The 17,940-nt window shown below is 43.3% G+C and overlaps 1 protein-coding gene across 1 annotated transcript in view; it reads right to left on the bottom strand.

Annotated features, from left to right (window-relative positions):
- The window catches only part of fam20ca (FAM20C golgi associated secretory pathway kinase a), a 46,148-nt gene extending 38,653 nt beyond the window's left edge, over nucleotides 1-7,495 (bottom strand). Inside the window, exons 1-3 of the mRNA XM_071921197.2 lie at nucleotides 6,221-7,495; nucleotides 5,085-5,263; nucleotides 752-830 (exon numbers count right to left, since the gene is read on the bottom strand). Coding sequence (XP_071777298.1) covers nucleotides 752-830; nucleotides 5,085-5,263; nucleotides 6,221-6,780 — 818 coding nt within the window. The 5' untranslated portion in view covers nucleotides 6,781-7,495. The remainder of the gene's footprint in view (nucleotides 1-751; nucleotides 831-5,084; nucleotides 5,264-6,220) is intronic.
- Nucleotides 7,496-17,940: the final 10,445 nt, after the last annotated feature.

Raw genomic sequence — 17,940 nt, 5'->3', positions numbered from 1 at the left:
TTCTTTAAGCGTATGTACACACACACACACACACACACACCCACACACACACACACCCACACACACACATACTCTCTAACACACTCCACTGAGGCTCTCATGTAGAAAACCCCTCCAACATTTCACAGCAATCAAACCAGGCTCCTGAGCAATTACTTCTGATCGCGGCCCAGTTGGCCTGGACACTGTTTATCCGTGTGGGCATGGGAATTCACTGGGCAAAACTCAGAACTCAGACGGCTCAGAGAGTGGGTATTTCTTTTTTATGTGTGGTGCACTTCTGCCAGCATATATGCCTCCCCGAAGACATCTCCACGACGGCTCAATGCTCATTTTAATTAACACATAAGCCTGTTGATGTTAATTAAAAAGCAGACTGTCGATTCCCCACCAGAAAAGATCACACAGAGGGGAGAGCGGTGGATCTGAACACACCGCGAGATGCGGACGCGGCGAGCGGCAGCGTCTGGCGCTTAGTCGGATGAGTTTTTCGGCAGCCCTCTTGAAACATATACGTTACAAGTGGGAGCACATTAAACCGACTGTATCAAACAGTCTTTTGATGTTAGCGATGTGAGAGGGGGGGGGGGGGGAAATGCAGATTCACTGAACTCAACAGAGTAAAAGAAACTCTAGATGTTTTAACAAGGGTACTACAACAATGATAACATCACCCAGATGATGTGGAGCAGGCTGAAATCTAAATGTAGTTTAATTGGGCTATCATGCAGTCAGCTGCGGTGGTACTTACTTCATGGGCTTGAACAACGCTTGTCCATAGTTCTGGAAGGTCATGATCAACTTCAGCTGGGTGCCTCCTGACTTCATGGCTGCGAGGAAAACAAGGGAGAAGTTAGATCAGCATCTAAACTGTTCCAAACACTTTAAGACACACACACAAACACATACACACATATACGCTCGCACATATACGCACCTGTTTGGCAATTTGGAAAAATGCAATTTAGCATGAACACATAATAGAGTGATCACATCTGCTGACCAATTTGCCAGACACTGTGTATAATCAAAGTGCAAGAGCTGGGTATGGCTGAGAGAAAGCGCTGGCATGGAAAGCATCTGCTGGCAACTGCAGCTAGTTCTGGACTGACGGAGGGTCGAACATGGAAGTGGACAATTTGGTTGAGTGTAACAGGGTGGGTGGGTGTGCCTGCAGCGTGCATGTGTGTTTGAGTATCTTTGGTGAAGGACACAGGATTGAGTGAGTGAGTGAGTGAGTGAGTGAGTGAGTGAGGAGTGAGTGAGAGAGTGAGAGAGGTCACTTTCCTTTCAATCCATGCAGTGCATTGAGACTACAATTCATTCGTTTATTATAGAGCAATCACTCTTTATTATTTCACACACTTTGCTTCGGGAAATGAAAATCGTCTTATATCAAAAGTTTGAGGAATATTAATTTCCTGAATTGAATCAAAAGTGAATTGACCCCATGCTACGTGACAGACCTGATTCCGACCAGATGTTTCGGTGCGAGTCTGCATGGCGCGTGCACATTGTCGCCAATTGCTTGTGCACATTAGACTATCCACAACCACTCCCCCCCCCCCCCCCCAGGAGGGCCTGATGCTCAAGCACTCCGTCCCCCAAAACGACCTCATATACCCGGGCGGAGCAGGCAGGGCACATGTCTCTGGCTATCAGTCACATCCATGGTGTGTCCCATAGGCTGATTCAGACACACTCTGAGCTTTCTGCCTGCCCCTCTCTCAAACAAAGGGACCGCCGGGCCTGTCTAAATGCCTTGTGTTTCTGTCATAATGGACAGGCTTTCAGGGGATTTGCCCATTTATTACAGCGCATTAACTTGAGCATATTACACAACACTGCGCTTCTGCCTAACCCCAATATCAACATAAGCCCCCTGTAGTGGACCCACTTACTGACTGGCTTGCTGGCTGCCTGGCTGGCTGCCTGTCCTGCTGGCTGCACTCTACCCCCTGCTCAGAGCCGTCTTTTGTGTTTATTGACTCTCTCTGTTTCTCTCAGAGCTCTCTCACATTTTCTCTCTGTTGTTTTTCTTCCTCTTTATGTGTATATATGTCATCCTTTTATTCTTACTCTCTCTGTTATACTCCCCCTTTCTCTCAGTTTGTCTCACTCGCCCCTGCCAAGTCTCTCCTTTTACAGTGACTCATTTTCAAAAGCGTCTGGATTTTACATACACTGTTACACGAAGTACAACCTACTTGACCTCGAGTCGCTGCATTTTCTCTACGACGGAGGATGGATATTAAGTGAAATAAAAGCCATCAGGCAGGAGCACAGAGGGAGCATTATGCCCGCACGTGTGCCGCTGTCAGATTTGCTGAAGCAGGTCAAGTGGATAGTGCCCCCAAGTAATCTATCTTTTGCTCTTTAAACTTTGTACAGCTATACAACATGCCTTAAACCTTTGAGAGATTGCTTGCGACTGAACTATGTGTTAATGCTGTGACCTTGTAGTCATAAGCCACAGTCCAGGAGGAACTGACCTCAATTCTCTGCTCGGTGCTGGCCGTTTATAAAATTCGGTTCTAATCGAAAACTACAATAGGTAATCCCTTGTGAAAGCAAAGCTAGGCTGATTGTTTCCCCGGATTGTATCCGGGCTGACATGCGATCGAACACGACTTGAACATGAGTGAACTTCAACAGCGTGCCTTCAAGACATTCAGTTCTTTGGATTCTCCTACAGCACATCTGTCGCTGTAGCAATGTGTCAATGTACGTCGTCTCTATTGATGTATCTCGATCTATCTCTTGCTCTGCCTCGCTAAGCGTCCGTGAATTAATGGATGCCGCTGTCTAATCTTCTACAGTATATCTTCCCCTTCTCTGGTCTTTAGGAAAGCTCCGGGCCTCCCCCGCCACCATCAGATTTCCCTCGCGTGCCATGATGATGAATCCGTCCCGCTCTCACCTGTGCCACCTCACTGTACTGTATGTATGATTTATGAGTCTCACTGAGGACTGAACAAAAGGTCATTGCCTGCCCCAACAGAGAGAGCGAGAGACAGACAAAGACGAGGGGAGAGAGAGAGAGAGTGAGAGAGAGAGAGAGAGAGAGAGAGAGAGAGAGAGAGAGAGAGAGAGAGAGAGAGAGAGAGAGAGAGAGAGAGAGAGAGAGAAATGCTGATTTGTTGAAGAGAGAAACTTCTAATATTGCCTCTGTTTTCTAATTCTGGTAAGACAGATAAGTGGTAAGGCCGTGCACAAACTAGGGGGCATGTACAGTCTGATGCACACACACACATGCACACACACACACACACACCCCCCTGGGTTTTGAATTGCCTGCGCAGACAGACAGCGTTTTTATAGGTGTCTCTGGGCACAGAAGCTCTTGATTGATGGATGGTACATTGTAAACAGTGGGGATACACAAAACACGCACACACACACACTACCAAAGTACGGGCTGAGCTGTGTAGCATGAATGATTGCAGGCTGCCTGGGAGTGATGGAGGGACTAATATCAATGAGTTGGTGGGGAAGGCTTTAATAGGCCTGATGCTGAGTCTATTTTTAGAACTCACACTGCACAAATAGACACAAGAGTAAACCAAATGATGGCAAAAATGATAATCCTGAATATGTTGCTAAATATTGTGATCATAATTATTTGTAATGGTTTCAGGAGACATTTTTTATTGCACTTTTGCACCTTAACATATAATTTAACTTTTTCTCTTTTTTTTTTTTATTTTTTACATTTTTCAGTGTAGTATTTCTCAGAGAAGCAGAAGTTAAAAAGCTTTGTTTACACAATAATTACTACTTTATTACTTTGGGGCGCAGCTACAACTCCAAGGAAAAACTTCTTGTTGTCTGAACTTGTTTGTCGTCATCTGGTTTAAAAGCAAAGTATCTCCAAATGACCTACAATGATCCACTTTTAGGAAATAAAAACAACATTTTTACATTCAGGTTTGTCTCCCACGAGAACTGCCTGCTTCTCCATCTTTGGTTTTGGTCACATGGGTGCGCTTTGCACATTCAAAGGCTGTGATTGGTCACATGTAATGGAAGCGCTTGATATACGACACCAGGACTTGAACTGAAAATATGACAAACACCTCGATATCACAGAATTACACAATTAATAATCGTGGAAACGAATCGTTATCTACAATTAATTGTGCAGCCCTAACAAATGCAAACCAACATCCTCAACCAAACTCACACACACACACACACACACGCACACACACACACGCACACACACCTACACACACACACACACACACACACACACACACACACACACACACACCAAGGAAAGCACCCCAGGACAAGCCGCAAGGAGGGGAGCTTGCAACAGAGAAAAGGGGGTGCAGGGGATTGAACACAACTTTTTAAAGTCACACAGATGCAGAGATGTATATAAAGGGGCAGAGGTGTGTGATTATGGCCTCTCTTCCTTTCATGCCCCTTTCTCTATCACACACACACACACACGCACACACACACACACACACACACACACACACACACTCAATCATACTGTACATGGAGGAACAGACTTATTTTAATTCATTCTACACACACAGACACATCAGACACACCACACACTAGGGTTTGACTGATTTGGGTTTTTGAAGGCCGATATAGGCCTATTTTTAGACTGAAGGCGCCAATAGCCGATATTTGCGCTAATGTTCAATATCTTTAAATATGAGCTCAGTCTTTTTCCCCCAGAATTTTACTCTTGCCAGGATGGAAAAACCTCTGAAACAGCATTTACACCATGGGATACTAAAACCCTCCACTGAACCCTATACTAATGAAATTGTTTTAGGTAGGTTAGCAGTCTCTTAAGCCATGGTGACCCACAATTTTACAATTAAATGAATAAATAAAATGTGCAAAGAAAATACAATTTCACTGCATATTTTACAGACTGTGTAGCTATGATCAGGGAGGAACCTCCATCTTATCTGCAGTGGACGGCAAGATTGGCCCATATATGAGTCTGACCCTACCACACACACATACATCCTCCACCCCCTAACCTTTATACACACACACACACACACACACACACACACACACCTTGGTAACGTAGTTCCCCCTGGTTGACTCACCCACGCTGGTGATCCTCTGTGTAACCAGGTCCTTGAGCAGGGCGTCCAGCACTGGATTGTGTCTGGAGTAAAGCTCATAGCGGTTGATCCCGATGTGGAAGCGTAGCCAGTTGGGGTAGGATTCTGCCGTCACCTCCCCCGTTGGAGGGAACTCCTCCTCCTCGTTCCCCTCATTGTGCCTGGAAAAGGAGGAGAGGAGAGGAGAGGAGAGGAGAGGAGAGGAGGTTTATTGAGAATCTTCAAGGCGCTGTGGTGCGAGTAAACTGAGGTGGCGCGGGTTTGATTCCCACTGGAATGATATTTTCTGTTTATCCTTTGTTTTAAAGGATGGGCTTTTGTTGCAGGGTATCAAACAACCTGATACAATTAAGTCTACAATTTAGTCTAGACAAATATTAAATTGATTTGAATGAATCGGCCCAGTAAACTTCATCTTAGTAGCACATGGATTTGTTATTATTATGGATTTGTTAATACGAATACATGGTTAAATTGGCAGCAACACTGAATAATGATAAACCAAGACAATTCAAAAAATCCCAGGAGATCGTAAGTTATAAGTGGAGTGTCTATGAGGAAAACAAGGAATGTGATGGTATGACAATAGTGAGGAGAGAAGGATGGGTGGATGTTCACTGTGCAACAAGAGAGGCAGAGAGGAGATGAGAAATTGACTGGATGGATGTAAGGAATTGTCTGCTGGTTAATGATATCTTAATAGAGAGAGAGAGAGAGAGAGAGAGAGAGAGAGAGAGAGAGAGAGAGAGAGAGAGAGAGAGATGTGCAAAAGGTGATAAGTGAATGAATACAGATTTGGTGGATGTCTAATGAATTCTAGGCTACTAAATGGGATACTATGAGAAACTGAGCTGATAGGATATCTACCTTTAAGTAGTCATATTCTAAGATTAGGCTACTTTACCCAACCTTTATTCCTTTATTCCTTTGTGTTGCGCAGAGTGTAAAATACTTTTAGTCATTTACCTACTTGTGGTGCATCCCCTCAACCCCCCATCACCAATCAAACCTGTTTTAAAACAGTCTAATTGTTCACTGACACCATATCCCATTGATATCACTCTTGCACTTGTCACCATATGAGATTCCAGTTCCGTTCATGCAGCCCATCAGCTTACCATTCTTGGTTCCCCGCTGCTCTGGGATAAAACCTGATGTCAGTGTTGACGTTAAACAAGGTGTCATCGTCCGTGAGAGGGGGAAGGTCAACCTTGTATAAGGGATGCTCAAACAGAGCGGAGAGTCGAGAGACACCGGGGGCAGGGACGGTCCGACCCCCGCTGGCGTCTCTGATGAGCGGCTTGCGGTCCTCCGCGTTCCCCGCCGACTGTTTCATCCGCTTGAAGGACTCCGCTCTGTCCCCGGCCGCCGTGATCTTTTCCAGGGAATGTGATGTGAGATTGGAGCTTGGCTCGTTGCTGAAATCTTGCAGGATTCTCAGCGTGTGCTTGTTAGGCCAGCCCGCTTCAGCCGCCGACCTGGCGCGCTGCTTCCCCCAGCCCTGCGTCTCCTCGCCCGGGTTGTGAGCGCACTGACAGCCGCCGTCCCCGCTGTCCGCTCCCGCCGCTCGCTTCTCCAGTTTTGGTAACAAGTCTATCATGATGTGCATAGTGCACGCCACCAAAAACACCATGAGTATCAACACTCGGAATTTGCGAAACAATATCATCTTGATCATTTTTTTCAGAGTAAGCTTTCTTTACCAAGCGCAGCGCACCTTACGGCACAGATGTCCAACAGTGTTATGCGATGAAAAAGCAGCGTTGTTGGTTTGAATATTTTCTGTGATCATTGCACACATAATCCGTGTTATGTCAGGAACTCCATGCTCATAATGTGCTGAGCCTGGGTCTCTTACAGCAGTCCCAATTCTTCATCTCCAGCCAGGTGGACAAGCCGACACATTGCGAGCACTGGTCACTTCACTGGCAACGGCTCAAGGAGTATTCTTCATTCATTGCGTTGTTGAATAGGATACAGTGCCAGGAGGACGGACCACTAAATAAATCGTTAGGGGAGGGGAGGGAGGGGGTTGCCCTGTTAAAAGCACCGAAATTCTTCCTCAAAACCTGTTTCCTTGTAATGCTGCCAGTACGGAGTGAGATGTGTCACAGCTGTCTTCTGAAAAAAGTCAGATGAATAGACTGATGTGGCTCCCGAAACCAATGTCTTCCTAATATTTAAGATAAGCACATCGCCAGAAAAAAAAGAGAAAAAAGAAAAGAAAAAGCAGTCCTTGAATAGGCTATAGCCTAACAGGTGATCCGCTGCAAAGGATGCTTGGACGCAGTCCCGGTCCTTGACAAAAGCTTCTGTCACCAAGCCTCGTTGAAGTCAAACCAGAGACTGCTTGGCAGGTGCAGGGATTTGGGTTGTCATTTGTCCTCCCAACACTGCCTTGCCTTCCAACTGTTCGTCCTGGGTGGGTGTGTTAAATATTGTGATCAGACCCCTCTGAGCCCATCCTCGGCGGCGTCATGAGGAAGAGATTGGCTGCGTCTGCACATACAAGTAGCAATAGTGACATGAAAGGCGAGCTTCAGGGGGAAAAAAGGCTTTGGACTGATACACTTTGAGCCTGCAACTCTCCTCTGCGCAGGGAGAGGGCGTTGGCGCAACCCGAATCCAGTGCTACTGCCTAGTATGCAGCAGCGCAGCAGAGCACCCTGCTGCCCACCTGATACCTGATCTGAAGGCCAATAATGTGCATCCTACAGTACTATACTATACTGTAAGTGCATCGTAGGCCACGGCTTCTCAAACTGGGCCCTGGGAACCTCCACAGGTCCTTGAGGATGGTCCAAGGGGTCCCAAAACAAAATGAGGAATAGTTTCACTTCACTGTTATTTCATATGGGCAACTGTTTTCATCATAGGTTTCACTGTATCCACTGTTATTTCCCCACCCAGCAGTATAGACAGGTACAGAATATTATAAGTCTGTACCAAGCAGGGCTGGCTCTAAACTGCTGGAGGCCCCCCTTTTGAGACAAATCCTATAAGATACAGCACATGAATATCAAAATAAAATGTGATAAATACAAAGGTGAATGTGGCTCTCTCCTCCTGTGTGGACATGAGGTTAAAATGAGGACTTTCAAGGGGACTTTTGATTGGTTTTATGATCACTGGCACGTAATCCAGTAAGAACGGTAACACATTTATTTATTTAAATTTTCGAAAGTAGAAAAAATAGATTAAAGGATGCGTTTGCCTATTCAGCCTATAGAGAGTGTCGGCTATGGTACCAAGTCATCTAACAACAAAAATCTTCTCAGATGGCGTTAATTAATTGGGACAAAACCTTTTTCAGTGGGGGTGCGTGTGGTCTAATGCGTTCCTTTGATATAAAAGTTATGTTTGGGAGCCTCTGCCATGGGCCACACCACAGGGCACTCATTCATTTTTGAGCAGTGATTGGAATGTTCAGCCCATTGTCGCACAACACCTATTTACAACAAGCCAGAGCTGCTTTGCTGACAATTAATCAACAAAATAACTTTATTAAGTCCACGTTTAAATATATCAGGAATTTAACCTGGTTGAGTGACACTCAGAACAAAGTGGTGGCCATGACAAACTACTTTGTGTGTGTGTGTGTGTGTGTGTGTGTGTGTGTGTGTGTGTGTGCGGGTGAGTGTACCTGTAGAAGTCTTGAAAGTTTGAACGGGCCCAGGTGTCTTCTGGAACTTTTTCTGTTGGACATTTTCTATTTTCAAAACTTAATTAATTTCATTTGAATCAAAAACTAATCAGGTTATTTATCATCCACAAACATTAATCCCCTCACATGATTGTTTTGCAGTCAAAACGCACCTACCTGCCTTCTCAGAGGCTATTTTTCTCTGTTTGCTGATAAAGTGAAACACACCTTTCATTTAAACTGCAGGAGAAAAAAACACTCGAAGCAATTACTGCAGCCGGCACCCATAGCTAGCCTGGAATATATTTCTCTGAGACATCACAGGATTAAATGAATAACAGCTTAAGTGGCATGGAGTTCATTCAAGCTGCCAATTGCAGGCCTTTTGACTGCCAGGCTAAATATACAAACACACTCCTCATGCAGAAAATCTATTTACCCATTTTGTCACATGGGAGGCAGGACACACTACGTTAGATGGGGAGCAATAAACACCAACACCTATGGGTGAAATGTCTTCAGCTCAATGGAATTATGCGGAGAAATAAAATGAACAAATTATACATATGCCTTTGGCGTGTGTGTATATGTGTGTGTGTGTGTTTGTGTCTCAGTGTGTGTGTATGTGTGTGTGTGTTTGTGTCTCAGTGTGTGTGTGTGTGTGTGTGTGCTGTACAAGGCTCACAAAGTGGGCCCAACTGGAAGAGCTTCACTTGGCTTCTGCCACTCCTCCCAGAGGCAGTGAGTTGGAGTTCATGCCACTGCCAGATTTGTGCATCTAAATAAAACAGGATCTTAGAGCTAACAAGCAAACAAATTGTTCTCCCAAAGGCAAGCCTGCTGCCCCAATTCATCTTGTGTTCCAAACAAAACAAATTGGCATGCGCAGACATGTTAGAATCCACTGATGCTATGCTTTAAAATATAAAAAGGTAGTCCATGTCTCTCTGTGTGTATACAAATTACATAATTCGCCTCAGCTCAAAGAGAGAGAATAAAAGGTTAACCACATATAAGAGTTGTTGTACATTTTATTGTAGGAGCAGTCTGAGTCGGCCAACATGTTACAGTTGCTTTTGGCACTCAGCATCACTGTGCATTGCCAATAAGCACAGACCCAATCTATATCAGCTGATGAAGTATATTTAGTATATTTGTAGCTACTTCCCTGGAGCAGCTGCAGTTGTCTCCTCATCCCCAGACATTCTTTCCACTGTTTAGAAGTATTAAAGATGATTTTTGTAAAAATAATATATTGAACGTGACTGAGAATAAGGCGTTCTTTTGACCTGTTTTTACAAATAGTGGCTGTCAAATACATATATATATATATATATATATATATATATATATATATATATATATATATATTGAATGATTGAAAGGAAATTGTATCACTCACTCTTGACAACAAAGCAATTAAGAACACTTTTTGAGAAGGAAATTGAGAGACTGAAAGTGCATGCCATTATCAACTGTATGAATGTAGAATTACAATGTCAAGAAGGTAACAAGGAATTTAATATTCATTCAATTTGCCCACAGGACTTAAATGATATGATATCTTTGCTTTGAATTCATGCATGGGGTCAAACCATATTATTTTCAGTGAAAAGATCTAAGTCTGTAAGTTTGACACATCTTTAAAGAAAAGACACACAACTGCTCCAAGATGAACCATAAATACTTTGATGTAAAAGAGCTGGTTGCTTATGTGTTGTTCTTTTCAAAATAAGGAACATCAAGCGCGGCTACTGCCAGTATGGGCTCCCATTACTGTTTAGTGATGTGCAACTCTTGATTTGCTCATTTCAAATGAATCATTTAGACGATCTGGGAGCAATGATTTACCAGAGTGACTTGTGCATTAAGATTTGAGCGAGCCATTGGTGGAGCTGTTAACCAGATATTACGCTGTGATTAGCAGCTGCCAGTTATCTCACTGGCTAACAAGCCACTTTGACTTCAAGGCATGATTTGCTGCTAAAGAAATAACAAGCTTTGATGTTTTTTTCTAAAAGGAATTTCAGAACCTGTATTCATTTCATTATGAATTCCGCATCAACCAGGTAAGAAAGTATCAGAGATTGTGATTTGATGTTATTTAATCTAAATCAGCTGAGGACTTGCCCATGACAAATCAATGTGATAAGCATTCACATCCAGACTCAGCACATTTTGGCCATTGTGACACTAGACTTTAGTGGTCTATAAACACTAAAATATCCCAATTGCACTGAATATTCTGTATATGCATGACCATGGATCTATTCTAAAGAGGGGGAATGATAGCAGCTGTTTTCAAGGGTACAAAACATAAAGATTACATCTATACTGCAGCAATCTGCTCTGATGACACACATGATTACATACTTATACTGTATGCATTTTCTCTGCATATCACCCGTTCATTTGTGGATAACGCTCATTGATGCAATTCACGTTTTTGAAGCCTGTGGGGTTTCCATATCAAGTTAAAGTAAACAACATGTCAATATCCAGTGCTGTAAGGTTACACTTAATATATTCCTTGGTTCCAAAACATCGTTCCCTGGGTGATTCTCTGCATCATATTTATCCCCTCAGTGCTGATACAGGAGGGCAACCTTTGACCCATAGAAGGCAGAGTGACCTCAGATGGGGAGTTTAGCTACCTGGGGGACGCACAGTTATTCTCCCATTAATATCCGAAGCTGGCTTTTGCATGGGCCTGGAATTATTTAAAGAATGATTCACCTTGTCTTAAAATTAGGATGGGAGGAAAGGGAGAACCTGAAGAGGCAGAACTGTGGAGAAAAAATTGATGCATACTCTGGATTCTGGTCTGGTTTGGCCCATTGGATTCCACTGAGGAGTACTCCTGTGTCTGTCTGTGTGTCTGGATGTTTGACCTGAGGGCTAGTCTGTTCCTCAGGTTGGGGGCAGACTTTGCAAAGTCCAACTTGAGCTCCCAGAGCTCACTAATGTCAAACTAGTCTTTAAGAATCAGGGTTATATAACCTAGAATGGTAACTTTGGCACTGGATTAGGGCACTACTTACTTCTGAATCCAATTAATCCAAAAGTCACAATAACTCAATGGGGAGCGATAATAAAAAATTATATCAGTTTTTATAGCTTTGTTCCATAGAAGGCCATAAGCTCAGTCACATTAAGCCCAGTTAGGCAGCTTTATGAGCCCGATGATTTGTTTTACAGCTAATTTCAAGATGAGGAATAAATGGCTGTGCAAATGTCACAAGTATAGAACAAGTCATAATTGGAGAATAATGAGACTAAGTAATAGCAATAAAAATGTTGTTTTGACGAACGGCATGTCATTGGACACCATTGGTGTGGTAAAAGAATGAACAGTGTGACTGGGCAAGTCAGAACTTGTGATAGAAGGTACGAGAGAGAGAGACGAGAGAGAGCAAGAGAGAGAGAGAGAGAGAGAGAGAGAGAGAGGGGGGGGGGAGAGAGAGAGGGAGAGAGTGTGAGAGTGTGACAGGGAGGGTGCCAGGGTGTTGAGTAATGGCACATTCAGCCACTTGACTGAGAACAAGCTGAAAATGGACTTTCTCTGGGGACATGCTAGTGACACTGTGTGAAAAGGGCCCATCACTGATCGTGGGTGTCTGTATTCTATGTACTGTAAGTCGTTCCACTTAACTCAGTGAAACATTTTTTTGGTCAGACCCAGTTAGACTAAAGCAAACTATTTTTGTTTTCCTTTATTTTCTTGACAATCACAATCACTTATTTTGCTTTGTGTTGCGGTCTCAGCAAGGGAAGCACAGTTCTACTTCTATATATCTATATTGTTGTACAGACATTATTGAACTGCTTTCAGTTTCACTTATGTTGGATATACTGTATATATATATTGTGCCTGTCAAATAGAAAACGCTGAATACATTAATGTTCACACATGTACCGTATTTGTCTTTCATTTGGACCCTCTGCCAATCACAGCAGGGTAGAGCGTTAGAATAATGAGACCACGAGCTTCATGCACAGCAATACAGTAGTCCTGCTGAGTTGATCTCTTTATCTCAAAGACTCCAATGTACAGTGAGCTCGGGTGTTGTAAATTAGGGGAGAGTAGTGTATGACCTTGGAAGTTTAGGTACAGAAGGAATGTGTGTGTGTGTTCTTGAATGCTTCGTTGTGTGTGTGTGTGTAAGAGAGAGAGAGAGTTACATGTTAGACAGGAGGACCAGTAAAAGAGGCACATGCCAACCACATGACAACAATACATCACCCACTGGCCCATCTATCATCAGAGCGCTCTGGTGGTGAACTCTCATCCGTCCATCATCCACTGACAAAGTAGTTGACACCGTGTATTCATCCAAGGTCCCACTTCACACTGCCATCAAAGGGTAGGGAATAGATAACCGTTCCATCATTTTCATTTTGGTCTGTGGTGACTGTCAATAGGAATATTATTGATGCCTGTATGCAAAGAAGTGAGCAGTAGCGATTTATTTAGGTTGTAAATATGTCAGCCCACATTAATACTCTTTGTGCAGTATTAATAATAGATTCCATAAAAAATGCTAATTACATCACACTTCAAGAGATGTATTTATTGTGTGTTTTTAAAGCTGCACTAGGCAACTTCGCACCTTGGCGGCCCCGACATGGCAGAGAGAGGTAACTGTTTGAATTTGGCAGACATTATGTAACATCAACTGCACACACACACGCTCATGTTTACCAACCTGGCCGGTCTGTGACTGCTTGGTACCAAAGGATAGCAAAGGGATGAGAGAGGTTTTGGGAGACAGTTTTGCATTTTGTTCTTGAGGTTTGGCCAAAATTTTATTTGGGCAAATCTATAGTATCTCAATTAAACAGGATGGGGCGCTCTTCTCTGTTGCAGCCCCACTTTGTGATTTAGGCTGTTAAATACGGGTGTATTGGTAGGTAAAAATCTTGCCTTGTGCAGCTTTACTGAAGACCCATCATCTTCTCATCTAGCCCTTGGATGCCACTCACTCTAAACCTTAATAGTGACATGAGCAGGAACTTTTCCCTGTCTGACCTTCCTCTGTAAAGCAAAGTTATGCGACACCATTAAGCCAACAGTCAATATTTAATATTCGCTGATATGCTTATCCAGAGCAACTTACAACGAGTAAAGAAGAAGGAGTTCAGCGTGTTATTCAAAGACAGTTGGACAGGATACACAGCTGTTGGCGAACACATTGCCTATTGCAGGGGTTGCATCTGTGAACTTTCGGTTACAGGACAGTTTCTCAAAGTTTGCATAGACATTGGATCTTCACAAAGATCATAATAGAGTAATTATTAACAATCTGCAGATCAGAAAGTTGTTGCTGCTAAATCCCTCTTGCTGTGGTAATTTCACAATATCTCCACAGTGCCAGAAAATTAACCTTTATTCCTTATTCACTCCATCCATCAAAGATGAAAAAACTATGAAAATGAAACAGAAACTTTCAGTGAAAAATAGTACACTGAAACAGTTGCTGTGTGAAGAATGTACTGACAGATAATGTCTGTTATTTTAGAGGGATATTGGACTGTGTACAGGTTGTAGAATAAAACAATGCGGTGAATGTATCTCTTGTAATGTATTGTGACTTTTTTATTACTTTTTTACATTCAAGTATAGTAATTGCTTTCAGAATAATTGAGATGTGTTATTTACTATGAAATCAAATTGCACTATTGAATCTGGAATATAGTTTTAGTTGTTCATTTACATTTATTATCAAATACTTCAACAACTTTAGTTTTACTGAGTACTGTACTGAAGTGCTCTAGTACTTTGGACATTTTAACTTTTTTATCATCATTTTCAGTTTTTATTTGAGGTTTTATTTATTACTGTATTTCAGTCTTCCTTTTCCCCCCTCCCCTTTCCCCCGATTTCCCATCATGAAGCATATAATAAAATAAAATACCTCTATAGGAGCTCATGAATGGTCAAATGCGGCAGTAATTCTATGGAGGTATGCATGCTAAAAGTGGAAATGTTCTGCTGAGGTGAATTATTGCTTTATGTAAAGTATATTTGTTTTTTTCGTTCCTGCTGTGGACTAAATACTGGCCAGGGACAAACTTTTAATATTTCTTAACACATTACAGAACTAAAGTGACACACATGATTCTCATCTCTATCAAACTCGAGACCATTTGTTGATAGTCATGTCTCTTGATTGACCATCTGACACCTGGAGGGGACCAGACGCTCTTGTTTTATTTTTTCGCCTAGTGCCTGACTAAGCAATTAAACCCCTGCCAGCTGAAGCATTATCTTCCCCCTGCTGACGTCAGACACACGGTACAAACATGCAGATGAGGAGCAGAATTTATCGTAGGCTTTCTTAATGACAGTGCAGGATTTGTTCTCTTCAAATGTTACTGTAGTGACAAGTGTGCAGGGGAGGCTGGAGATAAGCCTGTGACAATCCATCCAGCTGTGTGTATTTCTGTGTGTGTATGTGTGTTTCCAAGGATTATGAGAAGTGTCAGGGGTCAGATTCTATCTTCCCTAGTCCTTCAGATTTACATGTATTAGACACTGTTTGTGTGTGTGTGTGTGTGTGTGTGTGTGTGTGTGTGTGCGTGTGTGTGTATGTGTGTGTGTGTGCCTGTGCGTCAATGGTCTCATACAACAAAGGGTTGGTGAGTCTATGGGGCAATAGTAGGTGCAGACAAACCCGTGCCCTCAATTAAGCAGCTAGCAAACGAACAGCGAACACGGGGTGAAAATTGTAATATGTTTTCAATTTGACTTATTTGTCATTACGCTTATCACAGGAACCTGCTTTAATGACTTTGCACTTGAGTATAGAGGGGAACGTGATTTATTATTGTTGCACCTCTAATTCCTCATTCACAACACATAATGCTAACATGAAAATAATTGCCGATCACCTGCAGTGGCTCGAAAAGGTTACATTTACACCTTGTCAAAACCTATGAGAACAACACCCGAACGGCGAGAGAGGACAGGCCTGTGACCATTCGCTGCAGCAGAACAGAATCCCATATATCGGGGAGGTTATTGGTAAGCTGGGTTGTAGTGGTAATACGCTGTCACATTAGCTCTCTGGCTGTCATAGCAGAGAGTGTGATGCCTCAGAGGGAGATCATGGGCTGTATCTCCCCCAGCAGGGCTAAGGCTGGATCACTGCTCACCCAAACAAAAGTAATGCGCATGAGTGCATAATGATGATATTGTTAGCGAGGTGTCACATCCAATAATACATATTTTGGATATTGCCTTTAGCCTGCCAAACAAAAGTATTTGCGCTGCATTATTTCTGCCTTGGTTTGGTGTGTTGTGGAACTGAATTCCTACACATGTAATAAAATGATGAATTGCTCCCTGTGGCCAATAAGCAAATCGATGCCAAATCAATGGCCATGTGGGGATAAGGGTAATTAATGGATCATTCCAATATACAGTATGCAGCCCCAGAGATTGTGGGTATGATCCAATTTCAAGGTTCATGGGCTAGATGGGCTAAAATACTGCAATGCTCCAAATATTTTTTTCCCGATGTTTTCCAACCCATACAAGAAAAATATAGACAAAGAAAAATAGAAGAATCCTTTTACTTTGCAGCGGCAAGGTATATGGTATATGGTAAAATTCTATACATTTTCAGTCATCCCTTGTTCCCTATTTTCTGCCCACTGTTGGGATGAGATGACCCGGGATGGGCTTTGCCTGCAGTGCCAGGTTAGAGTGACATCATGTGGGTCACAAGAAAGACCAACAGAGAGACGGCTGGTTTGATGATGTGGCAATCCTATCCATTCATTTATTTGTACTTGCAGGATCTGCCTGCTGTAGTGTAGGCACTGGCCCTCACTTCCTCCTCTCAGCTCTGGCGGACTTAACAGGCTGTTTGTTACACAAGAGTCTGGCACGGCTCTGGTCCTGCTGCTGCGTCTCTTGTGGGCCACATCCTGTTACCCGCTCTGCTCCCACTCGCTTGTTGACACATGGGTCAGCGCAGGGCGTTGGCTATATGCTTCCAAACAGACAGAGACAGACAGAAAAAGGACAGGCAGACACACGAACATAACATGAAAACACAGACACACACACACACACACACACACACACACACACACAGAGAGCTTGTTTCTCAGCCTGTCAGGTGACCAACAGGCAGCAGGCGATGGGAGCTGGGCATTGCAGTGCCAGCCTCTCTGATGCTGGCTCTCCTGCTTGTGGGATGTGTTGTGTTTGGCCATGACTCCCGGTCCTGGAAGCCCATAATTAGACAACACCGGATGCTGATGCTGCCCAGGAAGGATGAGGTTAAGGAGTGGGAGCAAGTGGCCTGTTTGCCCTGTGGTTTTCACAAGCATGATGAGGAGTGTGGAGGCTTAATTATAGCAGTGACACCCCCGCTGGACCTTGCTTGCTTGATGACATGCTTCCTGTGATTAGAGGAAATGATCAGTATCGATTGTGAGAGGAGAAGAAGAGTCATGTTTAATTGCATTAGAATAATTGCTTATTGATGGCTGAGGTGAGCCCTGTCCCTGTTGATGAGAGGGACTGCAGTGTGTCAGTGACATTTCAGTGCAGGGCTCAATCAGATGATCAAGTGTGCAACCTGTTTACTCCACAGTATAGCGCTCTAAACTTTATCCATTAGTACAATGACACAATACAACCGAGAGTTTGTCCATGTTTTTATGAATTCTCTCTCACACCATAATGTATTATTTCAGCCAGTGAATGGGCACTGTACTGTTCGCTGACGTTTGCCAACACGTGGTCTACAGATGGCCCCTTTCTAAAATCCAGTAATCTGTCTCCAGGTTTAATGAAAGACTGTCCCTCCCTTAAGGTTTGGAATTCGGCCAATGCTATTGACCTAAAATAACCCACTCTTGTAGAGAATACTGGTGCAGTCTAAATTGTAAATAATCTATCCTTGTTGTAGCTCCATTTTTCAATAGCTAGCCGGCTCGCTCTTTTTCTCTCACTCTCTCGCGCGTTCTTTCTCAATGCATCAGGTTAAGTTCCATCTCCTCCAGGTTTTCCAATACCAGCCAATTAGGCTTGAAGTTGAGTCTGATCGATATACTTTCTGGTGACCTTTGGGCCAACCATCGATAGGTATTTGAGGCTGTGATGTCGGGGCTGGCTCCGCAGTTTCCCTTGCACCATCAGTCCATCGATCCTCCACCCTCCTCCAGAGAAATGTAAACAAA

This window comes from Centroberyx gerrardi, chromosome 7, assembly GCF_048128805.1.
Source record: "Centroberyx gerrardi isolate f3 chromosome 7, fCenGer3.hap1.cur.20231027, whole genome shotgun sequence".
NCBI classification, from domain to species: domain Eukaryota; kingdom Metazoa; phylum Chordata; class Actinopteri; order Beryciformes; family Berycidae; genus Centroberyx; species Centroberyx gerrardi.
Note: the sequence above shows the minus strand (reverse complement) of the source record. Positions and strands in the feature narration are given on the sequence as shown.